Source organism: Pseudoliparis swirei, chromosome 7 (assembly GCF_029220125.1).
Source record: "Pseudoliparis swirei isolate HS2019 ecotype Mariana Trench chromosome 7, NWPU_hadal_v1, whole genome shotgun sequence".
NCBI classification, from domain to species: Eukaryota; Metazoa; Chordata; class Actinopteri; order Perciformes; family Liparidae; genus Pseudoliparis; species Pseudoliparis swirei.
In genome coordinates this window covers 31,278,092-31,306,090 of record NC_079394.1, presented here as the reverse complement: position 1 = coordinate 31,306,090, position 27,999 = coordinate 31,278,092, and the positions used below count along the sequence as shown (strand labels likewise).

General features: G+C 51.6%; 1 protein-coding gene and 2 long non-coding RNA genes across 4 annotated transcripts; 2 read left to right on the top strand and 1 right to left on the bottom strand.

Moving 5' to 3' along the window:
- Nucleotides 1–24: 24 nt before the first annotated feature.
- On the bottom strand, nt 25–27,218 carry niban2b (niban apoptosis regulator 2b). 2 transcript variants are annotated; one of them, XM_056418904.1, is made up of 14 exons: nt 27,137–27,218; nt 15,521–15,654; nt 15,248–15,373; nt 14,834–14,939; nt 14,395–14,562; nt 10,217–10,332; nt 9,544–9,648; nt 8,064–8,226; nt 7,704–7,891; nt 6,947–7,102; nt 6,191–6,304; nt 5,958–6,065; nt 5,707–5,818; nt 25–877 (listed from the first exon to the last, which is right to left on the bottom strand). In XM_056418904.1, the coding sequence occupies exons 1-14, from the start codon at nt 27,189–27,191 to the stop codon at nt 381–383; spliced, it is 2,148 nt and encodes a 715-aa protein (XP_056274879.1). In that variant the 5' UTR covers nt 27,192–27,218; the 3' UTR covers nt 25–380. The 2 variants fall into 2 exon arrangements, with proteins under 2 accessions (XP_056274879.1, XP_056274878.1); XM_056418903.1 differs by having other exon boundaries at nt 27,122–27,205.
- Nucleotides 15,367–23,747, top strand: LOC130196623 (uncharacterized). The gene is made up of 2 exons (XR_008832278.1): nt 15,367–15,453; nt 22,832–23,747. It is a non-coding gene; the product is annotated as an uncharacterized LOC130196623 (long non-coding RNA).
- LOC130196622 (uncharacterized) lies at nt 23,965–27,934 on the top strand. Its single transcript, XR_008832277.1, has 2 exons — nt 23,965–26,150; nt 27,168–27,934. It is a non-coding gene; the product is annotated as an uncharacterized LOC130196622 (long non-coding RNA).
- Nucleotides 27,935–27,999: the final 65 nt, after the last annotated feature.

Genomic DNA, 27,999 nt, shown 5'->3' with positions numbered 1-27,999 from the left:
CAATAAAGACACATGGACAAACTGAATAATCAATAATGATTTATATCAATAAGTTTTGAATCACGCAATAAGATTTCTAAAATGACAAAAAAGAGAAGTGCAGATAATAAATAAAGGGAGGATCAGCAAAGGCAATTATTAATTAATATAAAATCACAAAACATGTCAAATGACAGTATTTATACACGAGTACACAGGTTTACTGTGAAGGAATAAACTCCTAAAACATTGTTACGCCCACCTACTCGAAACTAGGAAGTCTGAAGATGTCTTAATAAAACAATAAGGTCTTGGTCTGAGGGTCTGAGGGTCTGAGGTCTTGGCCTCTGGTCTGAGGGTCTGAGGTCTTGGCCTCAGAGCTGTGGGTCACATCCTGGTCCTCAGCCTTCACAGGTGGGAGACAGGAAGCCACTGTCTCCCTGTGGGGGCCTGGGGGCCTCCGTGGTGGCCCCCGGGAGGCTCTCTGGAGCTCCAGATAAGAGTTCCTCTGGTGGTGGACATGCCTCCTCTGACACTTCCTGGTTGGAAGGAGGCTCCTCCTCCATCCACTGGCTGGCCCCTCCCCCACCTTCCTCCTCTTTGGCTGGAGCAGATTGGACCTCCACCGGGACTCTGTTCTGACCCGGTTCCTCTGGACCCTCCACACACAGGACCGGGGAGCCTTCCACCTGGATCATGGACACCACCTGCTTCACCCTCCTCCTCCTCTGGGCGTCCCCCCCCGCTCCGCCCAGCTCCTCCCGGGGCGCTCCGGCCTCCGCGGCCCAGTCGATGGGGGCGGGGCCTCCCAGCAGCTGCAGGGCGGAGTCACTGCTGCTGAGCACCACGCTGTCCCGGTACAGGTGGTGCCTCCTCTGGAGCGCCGCCTCCTTCACCGCTGCAGAGGGGAGGAGCACCTGGTCTACACCCCCACAAGGTCCACAACACCTGGTCTACACCCCCACAAGGTCCACAACACCTGGTCTACACCCCCACAAGGTCCACAACACCTGGTCTACACCCCCACAAGGTCCACAACACCTGGTCTACACCTCCACAAGGTCCACAACACCTGGTCTACACCCCCACAAGGTCCACACCACCTGGTCTACACCCCCACAAGGTCCACAACACCTGGTCTACACCCCCACAAGGTCCACAACACCTGGTCTACACCCCACAAGGTCCACAACTCCTGGTCTACACCCCACAAGGTCCACAACACCTGGTCTACACCTCCACAAGGTCCACAACACCTGGTCTACACCCCACAAGGTCCACAACACCTGGTCTACACCTCCACAAGGTCCACAACACCTGGTCTACACCCCACAAGGTCCACAACACCTGGTCTACACCCCACAAGGTCCACAACACCTGGTCTACACCTCCACAAGGTCCACAACACCTGGTCTACACCTCCACAAGGTCCACAACACCTGGTCTACACCCCACAAGGTCCACAGCACCTGGTCTACACCTCCACAAGGTCCACAACACCTGGTCTACACCCCACAAGGTCCACAACACCTGGTCTACACCTCCACAAGGTCCACAACACCTGGTCTACACCCCACAAGGTCCACAACACCTGGTCTACACCTCCACAAGGTCCACAACACCTGGTCTACACCCCACAAGGTCCACAACACCTGGTCTACACCTCCACAAGGTCCACAACACCTGGTCTACACCTCCACAAGGTCCACAACACCTGGTCTACACCCCCACAAGGTCCACAACACCTGGTCTACACCTCCACAAGGTCCACAACACCTGGTCTACACCTCCACAAGGTGCACAACACCTGGTCTACACCCCCACAAGGTCCACAACACCTGGTCTACACCCCCACAAGGTCCACAACACCTGGTCTACACCCCCACAAGGTCCACAACACCTGGTCTACACCTCCACAAGGTCCACAACACCTGGTCTACACCTCCACAAGGTCCACAACACCTGGTCTACACCCCACAAGGTCCACAACACCTGGTCTACACCCCACAAGGTCCACAACACCTGGTCTACACCACCACAAGGTCCACAACACCTGGTCTACACCTCCACAAGGTCCACAACACCTGGTCTACACCTCCACAAGGTCCACAACACCTGGTCTACACCCCCACAAGGTCCACAACACCTGGTCTACACCCCCACAAGGTCCACAACACCTGGTCTACACCCCCACAAGGTCCACAACACCTGGTCTACACCTCCACAAGGTCCACAACACCTGGTCTACACCTCCACAAGGTCCACAACACCTGGTCTACACCTCCACAAGGTCCACAACACCTGGTCTACACCTCCACAAGGTCCACAACACCTGGTCTACACCTCCACAAGGTCCACAACACCTGGTCTACACCCCCACAAGGTCCACAACACCTGGTCTACACCTCCACAAGGTCCACAACACCTGGTCTACACCTCCACAAGGTCCACAACACCTGGTCTACACCTCCACAAGGTCCACAACACCTGGTCTACACCTCCACAAGGTCCACAACACCTGGTCTACACCTCCACAAGGTCCACAACACCTGGTCTACACCTCCACAAGGTCCACAACACCTGGTCTACACCTCCACAAGGTCCACAACACCTGGTCTACACCTCCACAAGGTCCACAACACCTGGTCTACACCTCCACAAGGTCCACAACACCTGGTCTACACCACCACAAGGTCCACAACACCTGGTCTACACCTCCACAAGGTCCACAACACCTGGTCTACACCTCCACAAGGTCCACAACACCTGGTCTACACCTCCACAAGGTCCACAACACCTGGTCTACACCTCCACAAGGTCCACAACACCTGGTCTACACCCCCACAAGGTCCACAACACCTGGTCTACACCTCCACAAGGTCCACAACACCTGGTCTACACCTCCACAAGGTCCACAACACCTGGTCTACACCTCCACAAGGTCCACACCACCTGGTCTACACCTCCACAAGGTCCACAGCACCTGGTCTACACCCCCACAAGGTCCACAACACCTGGTCTACACCTCCACAAGGTCCACAACACCTGGTCTACACCTCCACAAGGTCCACAACACCTGGTCTACACCTCCACAAGGTCCACAACACCTGGTCTACACCTCCACAAGGTCCACAACACCTGGTCTACACCCACACAAGGTCCACAACACCTGGTCTACACCTCCACAAGGTCCACAACACCTGGTCTACACCTCCACAAGGTCCACAACACCTGGTCTACACCCCCACAAGGTCCACAACACCTGGTCTACACCTCCACAAGGTCCACAACACCTGGACTACACCTCCACAAGGTCCACAACACCTGGTCTACACCTCCACAAGGTCCACAACACCTGGTCTACACCCCCACAAGGTCCACAACACCTGGTCTACACCTCCACAAGGTCCACAACACCTGGTCTACACCCCCACAAGGTCCACAACACCTGGTCTACACCTCCACAAGGTCCACAACACCTGGTCTACACCTCCACAAGGTCCACAACACCTGGTCTACACCTCCACAAGGTCCACAACACCTGGTCTACACCCCCACAAGGTCCACAACACCTGGTCTACACCCCCACAAGGTCCACAACACCTGGTCTACACCTCCACAAGGTCCACAACACCTGGTCTACACCTCCACAAGGTCCACAACACCTGGTCTACACCTCCACAAGGTCCACACCACCTGGTCTACACCCCCACAAGGTCCACACCACCTGGTCTACACCCCCACAAGGTCCACAACACCTGGTCTACACCTCCACAAGGTCCACAACACCTGGTCTACACCCCCACAAGGTCCACAACACCTGGTCTACACCTCCACAAGGTCCACAACACCTGGTCTACACCTCCACAAGGTCCACAACACCTGGTCTACACCTCCACAAGGTCCACAACACCTGGTCTACACCTCCACAAGGTCCACAACACCTGGTCTACACCTCCACAAGGTCCACAACACCTGGTCTACACCTCCACAAGGTCCACAACACCTGGTCTACACCCCACAAGGTCCACAACACCTGGTCTACACCTCCACAAGGTCCACAACACCTGGTCTACACCTCCACAAGGTCCACAACACCTGGTCTACACCCCCACAAGGTCCACAACACCTGGTCTACACCTCCACAAGGTCCACAACACCTGGTATACACCTCCACAAGGTCCACAGCACCTGGTCTACACCTCCACAAGGTCCACAACACCTGGTCTACACCCCCACAAGGTCCACAACACCTGGTCTACACCCCCACAAGGTCCACAACACCTGGTCTACACCCCCACAAGGTCCACAACACCTGGTATACACCTCCACAAGGTCCACAACACCTGGTCTACACCCCCACAAGGTCCACAACACCTGGTCTACACCTCCACAAGGTCCACAACACCTGGTCTACACCCCACAAGGTCCACAACACCTGGTCTACACCCCCACAAGGTCCACAACACCTGGTCTACACCTCCACAAGGTCCACAACACCTGGTCTACACCCCCACAAGGTCCACAACACCTGGTCTACACCTCCACAAGGTCCACAACACCTGGTCTACACCTCCACAAGGTCCACAACACCTGGTCTACACCTCCACAAGGTCCACAACACCTGGTCTACACCCCCACAAGGTCCACAACACCTGGTCTACACCCCCACAAGGTCCACAACACCTGGTCTACACCCCCACAAGGTCCACAACACCTGGTCTACACCTCCACAAGGTCCACAACACCTGGTCTACACCTCCACAAGGTCCACAACACCTGGTCTACACCTCCACAAGGTCCACAACACCTGGTCTACACCCCCACAAGGTCCACAACACCTGGTCTACACCTCCACAAGGTCCACAACACCTAGTCTACACCTCCACAAGGTCCACAACACCTGGTCTACACCTCCACAAGGTCCACAACACCTGGTCTACACCTCCACAAGGTCCACAACACCTGGTCTACACCTCCACAAGGTCCACAGCACCTGGTCTACACCTCCACAAGGTCCACAACACCTGGTCTACACCTCCACAAGGTCCACAACACCTGGTCTACACCTCCACAAGGTCCACAACACCTGGTCTACACCTCCACAAGGTCCACAACACCTGGTCTACACCTCCACAAGGTCCACAACACCTGGTCTACACCTCCACAAGGTCCACAACACCTGGTCTACACCTCCACAAGGTCCACAACACCTGGTCTACACCTCCACAAGGTCCACAACACCTGGTCTACACCTCCACAAGGTCCACAACACCTGGTCTACACCTCCACAAGGTCCACAACACCTGGTCTACACCTCCACAACACCTGGTCTACACCTCCACAAGGTCCACAGCACCTGGTCTACACCTCCACAAGGTCCACAACACCTGGTCTACACCTCCACAAGGTCCACAACACCTGGTCTACACCTCCACAAGGTCCACAACACCTGGTCTACACCTCCACAAGGTCCACAACACCTGGTCTACACCCCCACAAGGTCCACAACACCTGGTCTACACCCCCACAAGGTCCACAACACCTGGTCTACACCTCCACAAGGTCCACAGCACCTGGTCTACACCTCCACAAGGTCCACAACACCTGGTCTACATGCGTCTTCAAGCCTCTACGCTAGCCTCTACCTAATACGCTGGCCTCTACGCAAGGAGGAACACAAGGAGGAACAACACACCGGAGGAGGAACACTTCTCGCCCACTGACCCATGGTGATGTCCTTCATGATGGAGTGCAGCACCACCTCTTCAAAGATGTTCTCCACCAGGATGAAGCGGGAGAAGTCCTCAAAGATCAGCTCCTGGAAGCGCGGCAGCTCCTGAGAACAGCAGGAAACCCCTCAGCGTCTCATTCAGCGTAAACACCCTCAGGTCACACGGTGTCATGTGACCCCGTGTGACCTGGACATACGTCGAGCAGCATCCTCATCTAAAGCCAGCTTAACAGGGGTTGCTCACCGAGGCGCAGCAAGGCCGGAGCTGCTTCAGCATGTAGGGGGTGAAGATCTGGAGCAGAGCCTCGCGGAAGAACCGCTTCCTCACGCTGCTGCTGTCGAAGTCAAACTTCTAAACCCCAAAGAGAGAACGATTATGGAGAACATATACATCAGATAGGAGATTAGATTGCATTTGATACGTGAACTGCTGCTGTCCAGAGCAAGAAGACTATTGCTGCGGGGGCATCTCTTTACCTTCATGACCCGGTCCTGGCAGCGCTGGATGCTCTGGCAGAGCTCGTTGGGGCCCTGAGGCTCCAGGGTCTGGTGGAGGATCTGCTCGAATGTGTAGACTGCATGGTCCATGTGCTGGGGGGCCAAACACGGACACAGAAAACAACATCAAACAGAATCTAGTCAATACATCCGTAAGTTTAAATATCTGTCAACGCGATGCTTCTGGTAATATTATAAGTTGATCTGATACATTTCCAAAGAGATAAAAAAGAAACATAAATAGTTTCACGTAGGATTTAGTTTTAAGTAAATGGAAGAAATTGGAAAAAAGTTCCTGTGAATGTTTAGAGCCCGTCTCCAAGAGGATTCTTTGTACTTCCTGTTATGTTTTAAAAGGCAGGATGACGCAATGTTAGGCCTACTCAAGAGGGGGCGCCATCGAGCCAATTCAGCATACCTCAGGTCAACGAGACGCTTGTGGATCACTATGAGGGTTCATGGGTGAGTTGCCTGGAGTTAGTATTTGGGATATTGTTTGTTGTTGTTGTTAGATACGTTGACTGTAGCTGCTGTTGGTATTTAAATGGTTTGTAGAACCCTCCGAGCTTTCAAGAGACAACAGTCTCGAACTATAAATATCAAGTGTTGAACGTTGCAGACTGTCCAGTGTACAGTCGGCCATCGGACCGGGACCAGGTCTTACTCCATGAAGCTGAAGCTGTGGACCAGCAAGGAGCCCCATGGAGACCTCATCCTGTAGACTAGACCCAATACCTGTCTCATGAGGATCTGGGCCCTCTGGACGAACACTGAGGGGCTGCAGACGTCAAATCTCTGCTGCAGACCCTCCAGACTCAGCGGCTCCACCTTCTCATAGCAGCTCTGCATCTTCACGGGGTGGAAGGCCAGGACGGAGATCTTCTCCATGTGCTGAGGGAGGTGTGTTCAAAGACTCATGTTCATAACACTTTACTCTCGGACTCACTTCAAATCGCTGTTCATACCTCCTCCACTAGGAGCTGATCCCTAAAGTCCTGTACCTCCTCCACTAGGAGCTGACCCCTAAAGTCCTGTACCTCCTCCACTAGGAGCTGACCCCTAAAGTCCTGTACCTCCTCCACTAGGAGCTGATCCCTAAAGTCTTCCTCCACTAGGAGCTGACCCCTAAAGTCCTGTACCTCCTCCACTCGGAGCTGATCCCTAAAGTCTTCCTCCACTAGGAGCTGATCCCTAAAGTCCTGTACCTCCTCCACTAGGAGCTGATCCCTAATGTCCTGTACCTCCTCCACTAGGAGCTGATCCCTAAAGTCTTCCTCCACTAGGAGCTGATCCCTAAAGTCCTGTACCTCCTCCACTCGGAGCTGATCCCTAAAGTCTTCCTCCACTAGGAGCTGACCCCTAAAGTCCTGTACCTCCTCCACTAGGAGCTGATCCCTAAAGTCCTGTACCTCCTCCACTAGGAGCTGATCCCTAAAGTCCTGTACCTCCTCCACTAGGAGCTGATCCCTAAAGTCCTCCTCCACCTCCTCACCTGCGCCACCACTTCCTTGGAGCCCTGGTTCAGGGTGTTCTTGCTCAGGTCCACCAGCTCTCTGAAGAACAGCTGGCGGACCTCGGAGAAGCCTCGGCTGGTGGGCTCCATCAGGGCGTCCAGGACGGAGCTGATGTAGGGCTGGATGCTCACCTTCAGCAGCTTCTCCGCCTTGGGGAGCACCACCTCTGAGGGGGAGGAGGAGCACAAGATGAAGGCCAACATGGAGGTCTCAAACCTCTCCTTCATTGATGACTAGTCAGACCATCACACACAAGCTTCTTCAAAAGGTTGAAGAACAAACATCCAGGACCACAGGAAGAGAGGGATTAGTCCACTATCAGAGGTCCAGTAGCTGACCTCGGATCTTGTTGGTGACGTGGTCCTTGGCGGTGATGATCTGGTCCATGTCTGTTCGTATGGAGGCCTCCAGAGAAGAGCTGGCCGCCTCACACTTCTGTACCACTGCCTCATAGTGGGCCTGGCACTGGCCCTGCACCAGGCTGTAGACCGCATCCCTGACCTGGACACACAGGGAACACATGGGAGAACCGTGTAGACCTCAACCCTGATCTGGACACACAGGGAACTCATAGGGAGAACCGTGTAGACCTCAACCCTGATCTGGACACACAGGGAACACATGGGAGAACCTTGTAGACCTCATCCCTGACCTGGACACACAGGGAACACATGGGAGAACCTTGTAGACCTCAACCCTGATCTGGACACACAGGGAACACATGGGAGAACCTTGTAGACCTCATCCCTGACCTGGACACACAGGGAACTCATAGGAACACATGGGAGAACCTTGTAGACCTCATCCCTGACCTGGACACACAGGGAACACATGGGAGAACCGTGTAGACCTCATCCCTGACCTGGACACACAGGGAACTCATAGGAACACATGGGAGAACCTTGTAGACCTCATCCCTGACCTGGACACACAGGGAACACATGGGAGAACCGTGTAGACCTCAACCCTGATCTGGACACACAGGGAACACATGGGAGAACCTTGTAGACCTCATCCCTGACCTGGACACACAGGGAACACATGGGAGAACCGTGTAGACCTCATCCCTGACCTGGACACACAGGGAACTCATAGGAACACATGGGAGAACCTTGTAGACCTCATCCCTGACCTGGACACACAGGGAACACATGGGAGAACCGTGTAGACCTCAACCCTGATCTGGACACACAGGGAACACATGGGAGAACCGTGTAGACCTCAACCCTGATCTGGACACACAGGGAACACATGGGAGAACCTTGTAGACCTCAACCCTGATCTGGACACACAGGGAACACATGGGAGAACCTTGTAGACCTCAACCCTGATCTGGACACACAGGGAACACATGGGAGAACCGTGTAGACCTCAACCCTGATCTGGACACACAGGGAACACATGGGAGAACCTTAGACCTCAACCCTGATCTGGACACACAGGGAACACATGGGAGAACCGTGTAGACCTCAACCCTGATCTGGACACACAGGGAACACATGGGAGAACCTTGTAGACCTCAACCCTGATCTGGACACACAGGGAACACATGGGAGAACCTTGTAGACCTCAACCCTGATCTGGACACACAGGGAACACATGGGAGAACCTTGTAGACCTATTACCAGCCTTTAGCTCGGGGACCAGCTCAAAGCCACAACATGTAAAGGCAAGACCGTCATTCTGATTAATTTGGGATTAGAACCTCACCCCTTTGAAAGTTACCACGTCGGCTTCTGGACATCTTGTTGATATATTGAAGACATCCATCCCCCTCGGGGTTCATGTGCATCACAAGGCCTCTGGTCTCTTTCTTACCAGCATCCAGTGCCTGAGCCTCTCGTGGGGCTTCCCTTTGAGTCGAGGGGAGATGAGCTCCCTGAGCTCCGGGAGGAGGTCCTCCATCACCAGGTTGCAGAGGATCTAGAAGACACACTCAGAACTCACAGGAACACCAGCACACACACAGCGAGGTCCAGAAGCACAATGAGACTCCCGCCCAACGGTTCATGAAGTGAGCCTGTGGCGCCACGCTGGGCTGAGAGACCACTCTCCAAATGGAGGAAGTCTCAACATTTGGAGTTAACTCAAAATGTCGGAGTACTATTCCACACCTGTCGACGTTCATGGAAATGTCCAAACGCATGCTGCTGTATTACCTCCGTCGTCCAGCAGAGGCTCTCCCTGCCTCACACAATAGGGTGACGTGTGTAACCTTTGATCTGGTGAAGGTCATGTCTCTCAGGGCGGGACGCTCACACCAGCCAATAGCAACTAGCTGTTGAGGAGGCTACCGCTCTGCATCTCCGTTGTTAAGCTAGTCAGACTAAATATGTGCTGATGAAAAGAAAACAAGTACGAAGAGCTCTGCTGATCACATCTGACGTTGAAGTGAACGGCATGCTGGGTAACGCTCGCTCTCAGACGTCTACACGGAGCATGAGAGGAGTCCCATGGCGGCTCCTCTCCAGTAACCAGGGGCCACGCCTACCTGAGCCGCTCCACCACACATCATCTCCCAGGTGCCGTAGTGCCCTTGAGCCTGGCGGTAGAGTCGGACCGCGTCCGTGAACGCTGGCGTCTGAACTTTATCCTCCTCCGACAAACCTGGGTTGGAAGATTAAAATAATGATGGTTCTCATCTGACGCCATAAGCAACATGAGTTCAACCAACAGATTTAATCTACGATGCGTTTACATTATTTAATGAAGAGGAAACACTTCGTGTTCCTCAGTTTATCTTCATCTCTCAGACTCAGGGGTCCTATAGTTCCCCTCAAGGCCACAAACCCCATCCTGTCACACGTCACATGATCACGCTAATATGTATTAGACCAATCACACCAGGGGAGAGGGTGAAGCTCCTCTAGTGCTCTGATTGGACGAGTCCAGGAGGGGGAGGAGCCTGTGAGTTAGATAGATAGATAGATAGATAGATATATACTTTATTAATCCCCAAGGGGAAATTTGTCGAGCCAGTAGCAGCAACACACAAGAATAAAAATAAAAATAAAAAACACAAATATAAGAAGGGTTAGGGTGATCTGGCAAGAGGTGAACTGTTGTAGAGCCTCATAGCCGTCGGCAGGAATGTTCTCCTGTGTCTCTCCTTGTGGCAGCGGAGCGTGAGGAGACGTCTGGAGAAAGTACTCCTCTGTCCCTGTAGGAGGTGGTGGAGAGGGTGGTCCGGGTTGTCCAATATGGACACCAGTTTCTTCAACGTCCTCCTCACCACCACCTGTTCCAGGTGCTCCAGCTGGCAGCCGATGATGGAGCCAGCCTTCCTAACCAGTTTGTTAAGACGGCTGGTGTCACCGGCTCCGATGCTGCTCCCCAGCAGACAATGGCAAAGTGCAGCACACTGGCCACAACCGACTGGTAGAATAACTCCAGCATCTTGCTGCACACGTTGAAGGATCGAAGCTTTCTCAGGAAAAGAGTCGACTCATCCCTTCTTGTACACAGCGTTGATGTTGGCCTTCCAGTTCAGTCGGCTGTCGATGGAGACGCCCAGGTACTTGTACTCCTCCACCATGTCCACGTCCACTCCCAGGACACTCAGAGGTGTAGGAGCTGTCGCCTTCCTCCTGAAGTCCACCACCATCTCTCTGGTCTTGGCCACGTTCAGCCGCAGGTGGTTCTCATCGGCCCACTTTACAAAGTCACTCACCACTGCCCTGTACTCCTCCCTTCCATCCCTAATACACCCGACCACTGCAGAATCATCAGAGTACTTCTGCAGATGGCATGACTCCGTGTTGTACTGGAAGTCACTGGTGTACAGGGTGAAGAGGAAGGAGACAGAACAGTTCCTGTGGGGCTCAACATCACTGACCACCGTTCCAGACAGCACCACGGCCCATTCTGACAAACTGTGGTCTGCCTGTGAGGTAGTCAGTGATCCAGGAGATGGTGGACGCGTCCACACGGCCACCGCAGCTTCTCACTCAGCAGCAGTGGCTGGATGGTGTTAAATGCACTGGAGAAGTCAAAGAAAGTGACTCTCACAGAGACACCGGTTCCATCCAGGTGCGACTGAGCTCGTTGCAGCAGGTAGATGATGGCGTCGTCCACTCCCACATGAGGCTGGTAAGCAAATTGCAGAGGGTCCAGCGACGATTTCACCTGCGGCGGAGGTGGGCCAAGACCAGCCTCTCCAGCACCTTCATCACATGGGAGGTGAGGCGACGGTCGGTAGTCGTTGAGGCCAGATGGTGTTGACTTCTTGGGGACAGGGACCAGGCACGGCGTCTTCCACAGCACGGGACTTCCCCAGCCTCAGGCAGAGGTTGAAGAGGCGCTGCAGGACACCAGACAGCTGGGTGGCGCAGGTCTTTAGGACCCTGGGGCTGATGCCATCAGGACCTTCAGCTCTGCGCTGGAGTAGTTTCTCCAGCTGTCTTCTCACCTGGTCAGTCGTCACAGAGAGAGGGAGGGGAGGAGCCCATTGTTATTGAGGGCTCGGTGGATGTGCAGCTCAGCAGGGGGACAGAAGGAGGAGGTGTTTGGGAGGTGTGATGTGTGGAGGAGACGGGAGGGCTGTGAACTGAACCTATTGAAAAAACAGTTCAGCTGGTTGGCCCTCTCCAGGGAGCCCCCTGGCTGTCTCCCTCCCACCTTGAAGCCAGTTATCTGCTTCATGCCAGACCACACCTCCCTTGTGTTGTTCAGCTGGAGTTTGGCCTCCAGCTTCCTCCTGTAGGAGTCCTTGCCCTCCCTGAGCTTCACCTTCAGGTTGCGCTGGACTCTCCTCAGCTCATCCCTGTCTCCAGACCTGAAAGCAGCTTTCTTCTTGTTAAGAAGCGCCTTCAGGTCCCTGGTGATCCAGGGCTTGTTGTTGGGGAAGCAGCGCAGGCCCTGATGGGATGGTGGTGTGTTCACAGAACTTGATGTATTCCGTGATGCAGTCGGTCATACTGTTGATGTCCTCCCGTGCGGTCCACACAACACATCCCAGTCCGTTGACTCAAGCAGTCCTGTAGAGCGTCGTTAGCCTCCAGAGACCACCTCCTCACAGTCCTGGTGGTCACCGCAGCCTCTTCACCAGAGGAACATACCTGGGTGTCAGCCGGACCAGGTCATGATCAGACCTGCCGAGGGGGAAGGGCAGTGGCGCTGTATGCGCCTTAGTATTAGCATACAGCAAGTCCAGAGTTTTATTGTTCCTTGTTGGGCAGTCTATGTATTGATGGAAGGTTGGCAGAGCTTTATCCAGTGTGGTGTGGTTAAAGTCACCAGTGATAGCCATGAATGCTCCAGGCTGATGATTCAGCAGAGCAGACACAGTGGAGTGGATGGTGTCCACAGCTTCCTCAGCGTCAGCTGATGGCGGCACGCACACGACAACCACAATGGCGGACGTGAACTCTCTCGGCAAATAGTACGGGCGCATCCCCACGGCCAACAGTTCAATGTTCGCTACAGAAGCGCTCCTTCACGCACACATGGTCCGGGTGGCACCACCGCTCATTCACATAAACAGCGATCCCGCCTCTTCTTACCGCTCTGTGTAGCGCCTCTGTCAGCCCGAACAGTCCTGAAGCCGGGCAAAGACGCCTGTGATCCGGATAGTCCGCGTGCAGCCACGTCTCAGTGAAACACAAGAGACTGCTCTCACGGAAGATCCTCTCGGACATTACCAGCGCCGAGCTCATCCGCCTTATTCGCCAAAGACCTCACGTTCCCGTTATGATCGACGGTACCGAGGGTTTGTATCTCCTCGTTTTAGCCCTCCGCTTGACACCGATCTGCAACCGCGAGCCCTTCTCCGTAGCTCCAGCGGGATCACAGGTCTTTCTCCAGGCGGAAGCTTCGGCCTGCACAGCGCGATCAGCTGAGCACGCGAGTAGACGACGATCCCCGTCATTGTTTTGCTGTAGCTCTCCGATACACACGACAAAGTGAACAAAAGCCACAGTAGAATTATCGAAAAAAGTAGTTATGGTCCAGTGTCCGACCGTAACTAAGACAAACGTGAAAGAAAAGAAAAAGAAAAAGAGAGGAAAAGTGCAAAAAAAGACAATAAAATAAAAGCAAAACGCCACTACTGAAACAAGCAGCCGTTGGCACAGCGCCATTTTAAAGGTTTCTAAAATGGTGTAAATAGTCACTTTTTAAATGACCGTGTGCCATCAACATGTCAACAGAACAACAATCAACATGTCAACAGGACAACAATCAACATGTCAACAGAACAACAATCAACATGTCAACAGAACAACAATCAACATGTCAACAGAACAACAATCAACATGTCAACAGAACAACAATCAACATGTCAACAATCAACAGTTTGTGATAAACACTGAGCCCCCCCCCCCGCTCTATGTAGAATGTACATAGGGGCTCCGTACCCCCAGGCGCCTCTGGGCTCCGTACCTTCAGGGGCCTCAGGGCTCCGTACCCCCAGGGGCCTCAGGGCTCCGTACCTTCAGGGGCCTCAGGGCTCCGTACCCCCAGGGGCCTCGGGGCTCCGTACCCCCAGGGGCCTCGGGGCTCCGTACCTCCAGGGCCCCGGGGCTCCGTACCTCCAGGGGCCTCCGGGCTCCGTACCCCCAGGGGCCTCGGGGCTCCGTACCCCCAGGGGCCTCGGGGCTCCGTACCTCCAGGGGCCTCGGGGCTCCGTACCCCCAGGGGCCTCGGGGCTGAGGACAGGATGTAGAGACTCACCGTCGTTGGCGTGGCGGACGCAGTCCTGCAGCACGGCCAGCCAGCTGCTCTGCTCCTCCTGCGAGGCGGCAGTGAAGAGGAGGTGCCGGGCGTACGGGTGCCAGAGCAGCAGGGGGAACCGGCCGGGCCCCTTCAGGGAGGGGGGACCTCCGTCCAGAGCGTCGGTCCCTAGGAACAAGAACACGGCTCAGAACATCGAGAGCACTGCGACGCTCACATGCTAGGAGACACAGAGGAGGGAGCAGCCGCTCTACCAGGAGAACATGGAGCTCTACGTCCATCACCATGACAACGAGATATCATCACAACAAAGAGATGAGACAACAAGAAACATTTGGGGAAAAAGGGAAATAAAAAAAAGTTCTTGAAAGAGTTCTCAGAATGACATGTTGCAGCTTCATCTCCTCCTCCTCCTCCTCCTCCTCCTCCTCCTCCTCACCAGGCAGGATGTTGCTGCAGAGCTCCAGATATTCTTCCACAGAGCTCAGCACTGTGTATCCAGCACAGTGGACGCTCCCTCTGGGCTGGAGGCGCCGGTCATAAGCCTGGAGGGGAAGAGCCAGAGCATCACACATCTCTACCAGACCCTGGTGGTGGTGTTGCTCTACCAGACCCTGATGGTGGTGTTGCTGTACCAGACCCTGGTGGTGGTGTTGCTCTACCAGACCCTGGTGGTGGTGTTGCTCTACCAGACCCTGGTAGTGGTGTTGCTCTACCAGACCCTGGTGGTGGTGTTGCTCTACCAGACCCTGATGGTGGTGTTGCTCTACCAGACCCTGGTGGTGGTGTTGCTCTACCAGATCCTGGTGGTGGTGTTGCTCTACCAGACCCTGGTGGTGGTGTTGCTCCTCACCGCCTTGCTGTCGTAGAGGCTGATGGTGTAGGAGTCTGGAACAAGGAGGAAGCGGCTCCTCCACTTCTTGTTCTCCAGATGCTGAGAGAGCGACCCGGAGAAGATGGACTTGTTCTCCAGAGGAACCTGAGAGACGACATAGAGCCAGAGTTACCAGAGCAGAGTTAGAGCTCATACATCAAATGATGAGTTCATCCAGATTACAGGTGAGTTGCATATTTAAACCTGCTCCTATGAGGGGTAATGTGTGTGAGGAAGAGGAGGGTACTCCACCTTGCGGTGCAGCAGCTGGGCTTGAGGGCCTCCTCCTCCTCCCTCGATGTCGAAGCGGACGTGGTTGAACAGAGCGACTGCATACTGCTGCTCATAGAGGGGAGCGAAGGCCACCATCACCGCCCTGGTCCTCTCTGACACACACACACACACACAGAGCAGCTCTTACTGTCGCTCTTCCATCGCTGCGTCATCAGAGTTGAGAACATGCAGCTCGTCTTCATCACAGAGACCAGGCGGCTATTTGATAGGCCGAGGACGACCCAGACCCCCCCCCCCCCAGCGCCTTAACAACAACATTCCTCCTGGACGGACCAGAGGCTCATAAATCCAGAGTGTCACCAGAGAGCAGCAGGAGGCTGAGAGAGGATCCAGAGCGCCAGCTGAGTCTCTTCAAACCGGTTCAGAGCAAACTACAAGCTCTCTAGTGGGGTAACATGGTACTACAAGCACTCTAGTGGGGTAACATGGTACTACAAGCTCTCTAGTGGGGTAACATGGTACTACAAGCACTCTAGTGGGGTAACATGGTACTACAAGCTCTCTAGTGGGGTAACATGGTACTACAAGCTCTCTAGTGGAGTAACATGGTACTACAAGCTCTCTAGTGGGGTAACATGGTACTACAAGCTCTCTAGTGGGTAACATGGTACTACAAGCTCTCTAGTGGGGTAACATGGTACTACAAGCTCTCTAGTGGGGTAACATGGTACTACAAGCTCTCTAGTGGGGTAACATGGTACTACAAGCTCTCTAGTGGGGTAACATGGTACTACAAGCTCTCTAGTGGGGTAACATGGTACTACAAGCTCTCTAGTGGGGTAATATGGTACTACAAGCTCTCTAGTGGGGTAACATGGTACTACAAGCTCTCTAGTGGGGTAACATGGTACTACAAGCTCTCTAGTGGGGTAACATGGTACTACAAGCTCTCTAGTGGGGTAATATGGTACTACAAGCTCTCTAGTGGGGTAATATGGTACCACAAGCTCTCTAGTGGGCAACATGGTACTACAAGCCTCTAGTGGGGTAATATGGTACTACAAGCCTCTAGTGGGGTAACATGGTACCACAAGCTCTCTAGTGGGTAATATGGTACTACAAGCCTCTAGTGGGAGTAACATGGTACTACAAGCCTCTAGTGGGGTAATATGGTACCACAAGCTCTCTAGTGTGGTAACATGGTACTACAAGCTCTCTAGTGGGTAATATGGTACTACAAGCTCTCTAGTGGGTAACATGGTACTACAAGCTCTAGTGGGGTAATATGGTACTACAAGCTCTAGTGGGTAACATGGTACTACAAGCCTCTAGTGGGGTAATATGGTACTACAAGCTCTAGTGGGTAACATGGTACCACAAGCCTCTAGTGGGCAACATGGTACACAAGCCCAGTGGGCACATGGTACAAGCCTCTAGTGGGGTAACATGGTACTACAAGCCTCTAGTGGGGTAACATGGTACTACAAGCTCTCTAGTGGGGTAACATGGTACTACAAGCCTCTAGTGGGGTAACATGGTACACAAGCCTCTAGTGGGCAACATGGTACTACAAGCCTCTAGTGGGAGTGGGCAACATGGTACTACAAGCCTCTAGTGGGGTAACATGGTACTACAAGCCTCTAGTGGGGTAACATGGTACTACAAGCTCTCTAGTGGGCAACATGGTACTACAAGCCTCTAGTGGGGTAACATGGTACTACAAGCCTCTAGTGGGTAATATGGTACCACAAGCTCTCTAGTGGGTAACATGGTACCACAAGCTCTCTAGTGGGGTAACATGGTACTACAAGCCTCTAGTGGGTAACATGGTACTACAAGCTCTCTAGTGGGCAACATGGTACCACAAGCCTCTAGTGGGGTAACATGGTACTACAAGCCTCTAGTGGGGTAACATGGTACTACAAGCCTCTAGTGGGTAAATATGGTACTACAAGCTCTCTAGTGGGGTAACATGGTACTACAAGCTCTCTAGTGGGGTAACATGGTACCACAAGCTCTAGTGGGGTAATATGGTACACAAGCTCTCTAGTGGGTAACATGGTACCACAAGCTCTCTAGTGGGCAACATGGTACTACAAGCTCTCTAGTGGGGTAACATGGTACTACAAGCTCTCTAGTGGGGTAATATGGTACCAAGCCTCTAGTGGGGTAACATGGTACTACAAGCTCTCTAGTGGGGTAACATGGTACTACAAGCTCTCTAGTGGGGTAACATGGTACTACAAGCCTCTAGTGGGGTAACATGGTACCAAGCTCTCTAGTGGGGTAATATGGTACTACAAGCCTCTAGTGGGCAACATGGTACTACAAGCTCTCTAGTGGGGTAACATGGCACCACAAGCCTCTAGTGGGCAACATGGTACCACAAGCTCTAGTGGGCAACATGGTACTACAAGCCTCTAGTGGGTAATATGGTACTAAGCTAGCTCTAGTGGGCAACATGGTACCACAAGCCTCTAGTGGGTAACATGGTACTACAAGCTCTCTAGTGGGGTAACATGGTACTACAAGCCTCTAGTGGGGTACATGGTACTACAAGCCTCTGGGTAACATGGTACCACAAGCCTCTAGTGGGGTAACATGGTACTACAAGCCTCTAGTGGGTAACATGGTACTACAAGCTCTCTAGTGGGGTAATATGGTACTACAAGCTCTCTAGTGGGGTAACATGGTACTACAAGTTCTCTAGTGGGGTAACATGGTACTACAAGCCTCTAGTGGGGTAACATATGGTACCAAGCTCTCTAGTGGGGTAACATGGTACTACAAGCTCTCTAGTGGGGTAACATGGTACCAAGCTCTCTAGTGGGGTAACATGGTACTACAAGCCTCTAGTGGGGTAACATGGTACTACAAGCTCTCTAGTGGGGTAACATGGTACTACAAGCTCTCTAGTGGGGTAACATGGTACTACAAGCTCTCTAGTGGGGTAACATGGTACTACAAGCTCTCTAGTGGGGTAACAAGCTCTCTAGTGGGGTAACATGGTTCTACAAGCTCTCTAGTGGGGAAACATGGTACTACAAGCTCTCTAGTGGGGTAACATGGTACTACAAGCTCTCTAGTGGGGTAACATGGTACTACAAGCTCTCTAGTGGGGTAACATGGTACTACAAGCTCTCTAGTGGGGTAACATGGTACTACAAGCTCTCTAGTGGGGTAACATGGTACTACAAGCTCTCTAGTGGGGTAACATGGTACTACAAGCTCTCTAGTGGGGTAACATGGTACTACAAGCTCTCTAGTGGGGTAACATGGTACTACAAGCTCTCTAGTGGGGTAACATGGTACTACAAGCTCTCTAGTGGGGTAACATGGTACTACAAGCTCTCTAGTGGGGTAACATGGTACTACAATCTCTCTAGTGGGGTAACATGGTACTACAAGCTCTCTAGTGGGGTAACATGGTACTACAAGCTCTCTAGTGGGGTAAAAATGGTACTACAAGCTCTCTAGTGGGGTAACATGGTACTACAAGCTCTCTAGTGGGGTAACATGGTACGACAAGCTCTCTAGTGGGGTAACATGGTACTACAAGCTCTCTAGTGGGGTAACATGGTACTACAAGCTCTCTAGTGGGGTAACATGGTACCACAAGCTCTCTAGTGGGGTAATATGGTACTACAAGCTCTCTAGTGGGGTAACATGGTACTACAAGCTCTCTAGTGGGGTAACATGGTACCACAAGCTCTCTAGTGGGGTAACATGGTACTACAAGCTCTCTAGTGGGGTAACATGGTACTACAAGCTCTCTAGTGGGGTAACATGGTACTACAAGCTCTCTAGTGGGGTAACATGGTACTACAAGCTCTCTAGTGGGGTAACATGGTACTACAAGCTCTCTAGTGGGGTAACATGGTACTACAAGCTCTCTAGTGGGGTAACATGGTACTACAAGCTCTCTAGTGGGCAACATGGTACTACAAGCTCTCTAGTGGGGCAATATGGTATACTACAAGCTCTCTAGTGGGGTAACATGGTACCACAAGCCCTCTCGTGGGGTAACATGGTACTAAAAGCTCTCTAGTGGGGTAACATGGTACTACAAGCTCTCTAGTGGGGTAACATGGTACTACAAGCTCTCTAGTGGGGTAACATGGTACTACAAGCCTCTAGTGGGGTAACATGGTACTACAAGCTCTCTAGTGGGGTAACATGGTACCACAAGCTCTCTAGTGGGGTAACATGGTACTAAAAGCTCTCTAGTGGGGTAACATGGTACCACAAGCCCTCTAGTGGGGTAACATGGTACTACAAGCTCTCTAGTGGGGTAACATGGTACTACAAGCCTCTAGTGGGGTAATATGGTACTACAAGCTCTCTAGTGGGGTAACATGGTACTACAAGCTCTCTAGTGGGGTAACATGGTACTACAAGCTCTCTAGTGGGGTAACATGGTACTACAAGCTCTCTAGTGGGCAATATGGTACTACAAGCCTCTAGTGGGGTAACATGGTACTACAAGCTCTCTAGTGGGCAACATGGTACTACAAGCTCTCTAGTGGGGTAACATGGTACTACAAGCTCTCTAGTGGGGTAACATGGTACTACAAGCTCTCTAGTGGGGTAACATGGTACTACAAGCTCTCTAGTGGGGTAACATGGTACTACAAGCTCTCTAGTGGGGTAACATGGTACTACAAGCTCTCTAGTGGGGTAACATGGTACTACAAGCTCTCTAGTGGGGTAACATGGTACTACAAGCTCTCTAGTGGGGTAACATGGTACTACAAGCTCTCTAGTGGGGTAACATGGTACTACAAGCCTCTAGTGGGGTAACATGGCACCACAAGCTCTCTAGTGGGGTAACATGGTACTACAAGCCTCTAGTGGGGTAACATGGTACTACAAGCCTCTAGTGGGGTAACATGGTACTACAAGCTCTCTAGTGGGGTAACATGGTACTACAAGCTCTCTAGTGGGGTAACATGGTACTACAAGCTCTCTAGTGGGGTAACATGGTACTACAAGCTCTCTAGTGGGGTAACATGGTACTACAAGCTCTCTAGTGGGGTAACATGGTACCACAAGCTCTCTAGTAACATGGTACTACAAGCTCTCTAGTGGGGTAACATGGTACTACAAGCTCTCTAGTGGGGTAACAAGCTCTCTAGTGGGGTAACATGGTACTACAAGCTCTCTAGTGGGGTAACATGGTACTACAAGCTCTCTAGTGGGGTAACATGGTACTACAAGCTCTCTAGTGGGGTAACATGGTACTACAAGCTCTCTAGTGGGGTAACATGGTACTACAAGCTCTCTAGTGGGGTAACATGGTACCACAAGCTCTCTAGTGGGGTAACATGGTACTACAAGCTCTCTAGTGGGGTAACATGGTACTACAAGCTCTCTAGTGGGGTAACATGGTACTACAAGCTCTCTAGTGGGTAACATGGTACTACAAGCCTCTAGTGGGGTAATATGGTAGTAGAAGATCTCTAGTGGGGTAACATGGTACCACAAGCTCTCTAGTGGGGTAACATGGTACTACAAGCTCTCTAGTGGGGTAACATGGTACCACAAGCTTTCTAGTGGCGTAACATGGTACCACAAGCTCTCTAGTGGGGTAACATGGTACTACAAGCTCTCTAGTGGGGTAACATGGTACTACAAGCTCTCTAGTGGGGTAACAAGCTCTCTAGTGGGGTAACATGGTACTACAAGCTCTCTAGTGGGGTAACATGGTACTACAAGCTCTCTAGTGGGGTAACATGGTACTACAAGCTCTCTAGTGGGGTAACATGGTACCACAAGCTTTCTAGTGGCGTAACATGGTACCACAAGCTCTCTAGTGGGGTAACATGGTACTACAAGCTCTCTAGTGGGGTAACATGGTTCTACAAGCTCTCTAGTGGGGTAACATGGTACTACAAGCTCTCTAGTGGGGAAACATGGTACTACAAGCTCTCTAGTGGGTAACATGGTTCTACAAGCTCTCTAGTGGGGAAACATGGTACTACAAGCTCTCTAGTGGGGTAACAAGCTCTCTAGTGGGGTAACATGGTTCTACAAGCTCTAGTGGGGTAACATGGTACTACAAGCTCTCTAGTGGGGTAACATGGTACTACAAGCTCTCTAGTGGGGTAACATGGTACCACAAGCTCTCTAGTGGGGTAACATGGTACTACAAGCTCTCTAGTGGGGTAACATGGTACTACAAGCTCTCTAGTGGGGTAACATGGTACCACAAGCTCTCTAGTGGGGTAACATGGTACTACAAGCTCTCTAGTGGGGTAACATGGTACCACAAGCTTTCTAGTGGCGTAACATGGTACCACAAGCTCTCTCGTGGGGTAATATGGTACTACAAGCTCTCTAGTGGGGTAATATGGTACTACAAGCTCTCTAGTGGGGTAACATGGTACTACAAGCTCTCTAGTGGGGTAACATGGTACTACAAGCTCTCTAGTGGGGTAACATGGTACTACAAGCCTCTAGTGGGGTAACATGGTACCACAAGCCTCTAGTGGGTAACATGGTACTACAAGCTCTCTAGTGGGGTAACATGGTACTACAAGCCTCTAGTGGGGTAACATGGTACCACAAGCTCTCTAGTGGGGTAACATGGTACTACAAGCTCTCTAGTGGGGTAACATGGTACTACAAGCTCTCTAGTGGGGTAACATGGTACCAAGCTCTCTAGTGGGGTAACATGGTACTACAAGCCTCTAGTGGGGTAACATGGTACTACAAGCCTCTAGTGGGGTAACATGGTACTACAAGCCTCTAGTGGGGTAACATGGTACTACAAGCTCTCTAGTGGGGTAACATGGTACCACAAGCCTCTAGTGGGGTAACATGGTACCACAAGCTCTCTAGTGGGGTAACATGGTACAAGCTCTCTAGTGGGGTAACATGGTACCACAAGCCTCTAGTGGGGTAAATGGTACTACAAGCCTCTAGTGGGGTAATGTGGTACTACAAGCTCTCTAGTGGGGTAATATGGTACCACAAGCTCTCTAGTGGGGTAACATGGTACTACAAGCTCTCTAGTGGGGTAATATGGTACTACAAGCTCTCTAGTGGGGTAATATGGTACTACAAGCTCTCTAGTGGGGTAACATGGTACTACAAGCCTCTAGTGGGTAATGGTACCTACAAGCTCTCTAGTGGGCAACATGGTACTACAAGCTCTCTAGTGGGGTAACATGGTACTACAAGCTCTCTAGTAGGGTAATGTGGTACTACAAGCTCTCTAGTGGGGTAATATGGTACTACAAGCTCTCTAGTGGGGTAATATGGTACTACAAGCTCTCTAGTGGAGTTGTGATGGATTCAGTTACTCAGTGATGCTGTCGTTGCCTCCAGGTCTCTTCACCGTGAGCTGAGTCTCTAAACCCTCAGGCTACAACCACAGAGCTCCTCCATGCCTCCGCTTCAGGAAACACATTCATTGACTCCACAGAGGAAACGAGAAGCTCGCCATGTGACGCAGGTCACCGCCCCCCCACACAATGATGACCTCATGCTGGAGGCTAGGAGGGAACACGCTAGCTGGATCCTAGCAGGAGGAGGACAATGGACGGGTGGGGTCCACCAGCTGGTCATGAAACATGGGTGATAGAGCTCTTTATGAACATGAGTCCCTCAACGCACCATGAGGAGTGACACCAGAGTGACCAGGGACCCGCTGGATCACCGCCTTCCTAGAGCGCCAGGAATTTGGGGCGGCTGTAGCTCAGTGGGGTAAGAGGGCCGTCCTGCAACCGCAAGGTTGTGGGTTCGATCCCCGCTCTCCCCATTAGTTGCAAGTCGAAGTGTCCTTGAGCAAGGCACTGAACCCCCAGTTGCTTCCCGGGCGCATCACTGCAGCCCACTGCTCCTTAATAACTAAGGATGGGTTAAATGCAGAGAACTAATTTCCCCTTGGGGATTAATAAAAGTGTATATTTAATTACTCCTTTAATAAATGCATCGGTTGAGTGTGGAGGGCTCTTTCCACAGTCAGCACAAGGCCTGCAGGAGGTCACACACACACACGCATTCCTCACATTCCATATCCGATATGCATGTGGGCCTCCCGATGAACCACTGAGGAACAACAGGGCCGTGAACGCACCACCGGCGTTAGCTGACCTGCTGGTCCTTGAAGGCGTCGTCAGTTGCAGTGGAAAACATTTAGTATTTACTCATGGGATATATTAATGTTAAAAGACTCAATATGTCCGAATGCACATAGATTTGTGTTGATTAATAATACAAATAAACTATTCTACAGTGCTGACACTCCTAGGAGTGTCTCTGGCGTGAGTCATGATGGACAAACACTCTCCATAGTTAATGTGTCCGTGACTATTCTCTGGTGTTTAATGAAATCTCTACAGAGGTGTATAGAGGGTTAAAGTTATGGTTAACCCTAACGCTCTACATAGTGTATAGAGGGTTAAAGTTATGGTTAACCCTAACGCTCTACATAGTGTATAGAGGGTTAAAGTTAGGGTTAACCCTAACGCTCTACATAGTGTATAGAGGGTTAAAGTTAGGGTTAACCCTAACGCTCTACATAGTGTATAGAGGGTTAAAGTTAGGGTTAACCCTAACACTCTACATAGTGTGTAGAGGGTTAAAGTTAGGGTTAACCCTAACGCTCTACATAGGTGTATAGAGGGTTAAAGTTAGGGTTAACCCTAACGCTCTACATAGGTGTATAGAGGGTTAAAGTTAGGGTTAACCCTAACGCTCTACATAGTGTATAGAGGGTTAAAGTTAGGGTTAACCCTAGGGCTGCAACTAACGATTATTTTGATAATCGATTAATCTGTTGATTATTTTTTCTATTAATCGATTAATCAGATTTTTAAAAAAAATGTAATTTTCAACCCTTTATTCAAAACAGGGTTCGTACGGTCATGGAAAACCTGGAAAAGTCATGGAGTTTTTAAATGGCTATTTCTAGGCCTAGAAAAGTAATTAATTAGTAATTTTTGGAAAAGTAATGCAAATTTGTTATATTCAAATATTAATTTAAACGGAATATATACGGTATGCTCATTGTTAGTTTAAATACTACATCTTCTCACTTGTTCATGTATACACAGAGTTTTCACAAAATGTTTAATCTTGGAAATTTGGTTTAAATTCCTGGAAAGGTCCTGGAGATCCACTGGTCAGCAGTATGAACCTGTTCACTGGTCATGTGGATGAACCTGTTCACTGGTCAGCATGTAGATGAACCCTGTCATAAACAGACTGACAGCGGTTTACTCTCCTGAGTTGGCTATTTATGGGTTAAACGCCTCATACGGTGAGGGGGCGGGGCTTATCTCGTTGCCTTTCTCCGTGGAAAAATATTGTCCGCCATCCGCCACGGAAAAATAATCACTTTTCTACGTTATATTGCTTGTGGAAATGCCACACATGTGGTAACATCTAGCGCCCTGGTGTCTGGGTTCATAACGTCACCCGTAGGCGCACTCAGCTCCGTGAATGTCTCCGACGACGTGAATGACTTCCGCTTCCAGCGTCACGAGGGCAGCTGCAGCCAATTAGATTCACTAACGGAGGAGCAGCTCAGCGCTGATTGGCTCTCACAACGCAGCATTATGGTCTGTCCTCTCCCTCCGCTCTTGTTTCTCCTGCTCCGCTCTGCGCTCAAATCAACTTTTTTTATACTCCGCGACTTATTGAGTGCCGTAATAATCGCGCGACACAACAAATCGATAATGAAATTCGTTGCCAACTATTTTAATAATCGATTTTAATCGATTTTATCGATTCGTTGTTGCAGCTCTAGTTAACCCTAACGCTCTACAGAGGTGTATAGAGGCCCATCACCAGTGTTCTGATGGTACTTTGTGTTATCGCCTTAGAAGACTAGCGGAGGGGTAAAAACCCTGTAAACCCTTTTTATGTGAGCGCAGCTGAAAACAGTTATGCTGGTGAGAGAAGCTATAAAACTGGCCTTCTTTTGAGCCACAGGAAGAACAGGGGACCCCCACAGTCTGTAGGTCCAGCCTCAGGGGCCCCAGTCTGTAGGTCCAGCTGCAAGGGCCTCAGGGCCCCACAGTCTGTAGGTCCAGCCTCAGGGCCCTAAAGTCTGTAGGTTCAGCCTCAGGGGCCCCACAGTCTGTAGGTCCAGCCTCAGGGCCCTAAAGTCTGTAGGTCCAGCCTCAGGGGCCCACAGTCTGTAGGTCCAGCCTCAGGGGCCCCACAGTCTGTAGGTCCAGCCTCAGGGCCCCACAGTCTGTAGGTCCAGCCTCAGGGCCCTAAAGTCTGTAAGTCCAGCCTCAGGGGCCCACAGTCTGTAGGTCCAGCCTCAGGGCCCTAAAGTCTGTAGGTCCAGCCTCAGGGGCCCTCCAGTCCCTCCAGCTCATGATAGCAGATCAGAGGGTGGGGCCCAGCAGCGTGTTCCTTCATGGAGGTTAAAGTCCACATGACACTCACAGGAGGTGACGTCACTCAGGGTGGGGCTGGTGGCCCAACAGCAGGGACACCACCCAACAGCAGGGACACCGCCCAACAGCAGGGACACCACCCACCCACAGGGACACCGCCCAACAGCAGGGACACTGCCCACCCACAGGGACACCGCCCACCCACAGGGACACCGCCCACCCACAGGGACACCGCCCACCCACAGGGACACCGCCCAACCACAGGGACACCACCCAACAGCAGGGCCGGAGAGGTTTGTTTTCAGGAGGATCTGAATGTCGTCCTCGCTGTTTAACGTGATGTTGAACGTCCTGGACTACGTAAAGTCACATGAGACCTTTAGTTTGACCTCCACCACTGGGGGTCAAAGGTCAAGATAACACCAGGAGCGTCACCGGGGTGCTGCTGAGTGGCAGAGCACACACCTGTTGACCTGGGAGAGCCTACAGTACATGTTGTAGTTTATTATCACCTGTCATGATCTCAGTCATGATCTCACCTGTCATGATCTCACTGTCATGATCTCACCTGTCATGAACTCACTGTCATGATCTCACTGTCATGAACTCACCTGTCATGATCTCACCTGTCATGATCTCACCTGTCATGATCTCACTGTCATGATCTCACTTGTCATGATCTCACTTGTCATGAACTCACTGTCATGATCTCACCTGTCATGATCTCACTGTCATGAACTCACTGTCATGATCTCACCTGTCATGATCTCACTGTCATGATCTCACCTGTCATGAACTCACTGTCATGATCTCACTGTCATGATCTCACCTGTCATGAACTCACTGTCATGATCTCACTGTCATGATCTCACTGTCATGAACTCACCTGTCATGATCTCACCTGTCATGAACTCACCTGTCATGATCTCACTTGTCATGATCTCACTTGTCATGAACTCACTGTCATGATCTCACCTGTCATGATCTCACTTGTCATGAACTCACTGTCATGATCTCACCTGTCATGATCTCACTGTCATGATCTCACCTGTCATGAACTCACTGTCATGATCTCACTGTCATGATCTCACCTGTCATGATCTCACTGTCATGATCTCACCTGTCATGATCTCACCTGTCATGAACTCACTGTCATGATCTCACTGTCATGATCTCACTGTCATGAACTCACCTGTCATGATCTCACCTGTCATGAGCTCACTGTCATGATCTCACTATCATGATCTCACTGTCATGAACTCACCTGTCATGATCTCACCTGTAATGATCTCCCGCTTCCCTTCGTCCAGGTAACTGGAGACCACGCCCCCCATGGCGCCGACACCCGGACCCGGACCGGGCCGCTGGACTTCAACTCGTCTTTTAACCGAACCCAGAGGAATAAGCCCGGAGTCCCGGAGACGTGAGGAGAAGGAGAATAAACTGAAGAACAAGAGGAAGAAGAGGAAGAAGAAAGAGAAGGAAGAGGAGAAGGAGGAGAAGCTGACGTCCGGAGGAGAGACTCGAACTGTTCTCGGAAGTTTAGGAAGTCAAAACGTGACCGGGGCAGAAACGGACGGAGACACGCCCCTTTTAATGAGAGGACCTTCCAGCTGTGGTGCGTTCAGGGCACGTGGGAAGAATGAGTGACACCAGAGGAGAACAAGATACACGAGCAGAGGTGAAGATCCTGTTTGGACCCAGCAGCAGCTGTTCTGTTCTTTATACCTTTAGTGTCCACCAGCTGTTCACACCGGAACCGGAACATTTATTTTCTCTTTACTTAAAAACATAAATAACAAACCAGCTGGACACAGAATGTAAACAGACACACGTGTGGTGCACAGACACGCGCGTGAGACACACGCTGAGCATGTGGAACAACCACACGACGCCACTCGGAGGATCCAGACCTGCGCATGCGCACTCCAGCAGCGACCACACGAGGAGTTCCATGGATCCACAGACTGCTGCTCACGGCTCTGTGACGTCATGGGAGCCTCCTGGTGGCTCCACGCTGCCCGGGGGGCCTCGTGGTTATTTATATGAATATTAAATCCTTTCATGTGACCGTGAACTATGACTTATAACATTATATTCACTATTCATGATGTTTCACTCATATTATTCGTGTTATTGTCT

Coding starts and splice junctions, on each gene's coding strand:
- niban2b (XM_056418903.1), bottom strand. CDS start 27,191: ATGGGGGGCGTGGTCTCCAGTTACCTGGACGAAGGGAAGCGGGAGATC. Junction 10,333..14,394: donor CGTCCGCCACGCCAACGACG/GTGAGTCTCTAC, acceptor CTTCCAACCCAG/GTTTGTCGGAGGAGGATAAA. Junction 6,066..6,190: donor GCCAGGACCGGGTCATGAAG/GTAAAGAGATGC, acceptor TTTGGGGTTTAG/AAGTTTGACTTCGACAGCAG.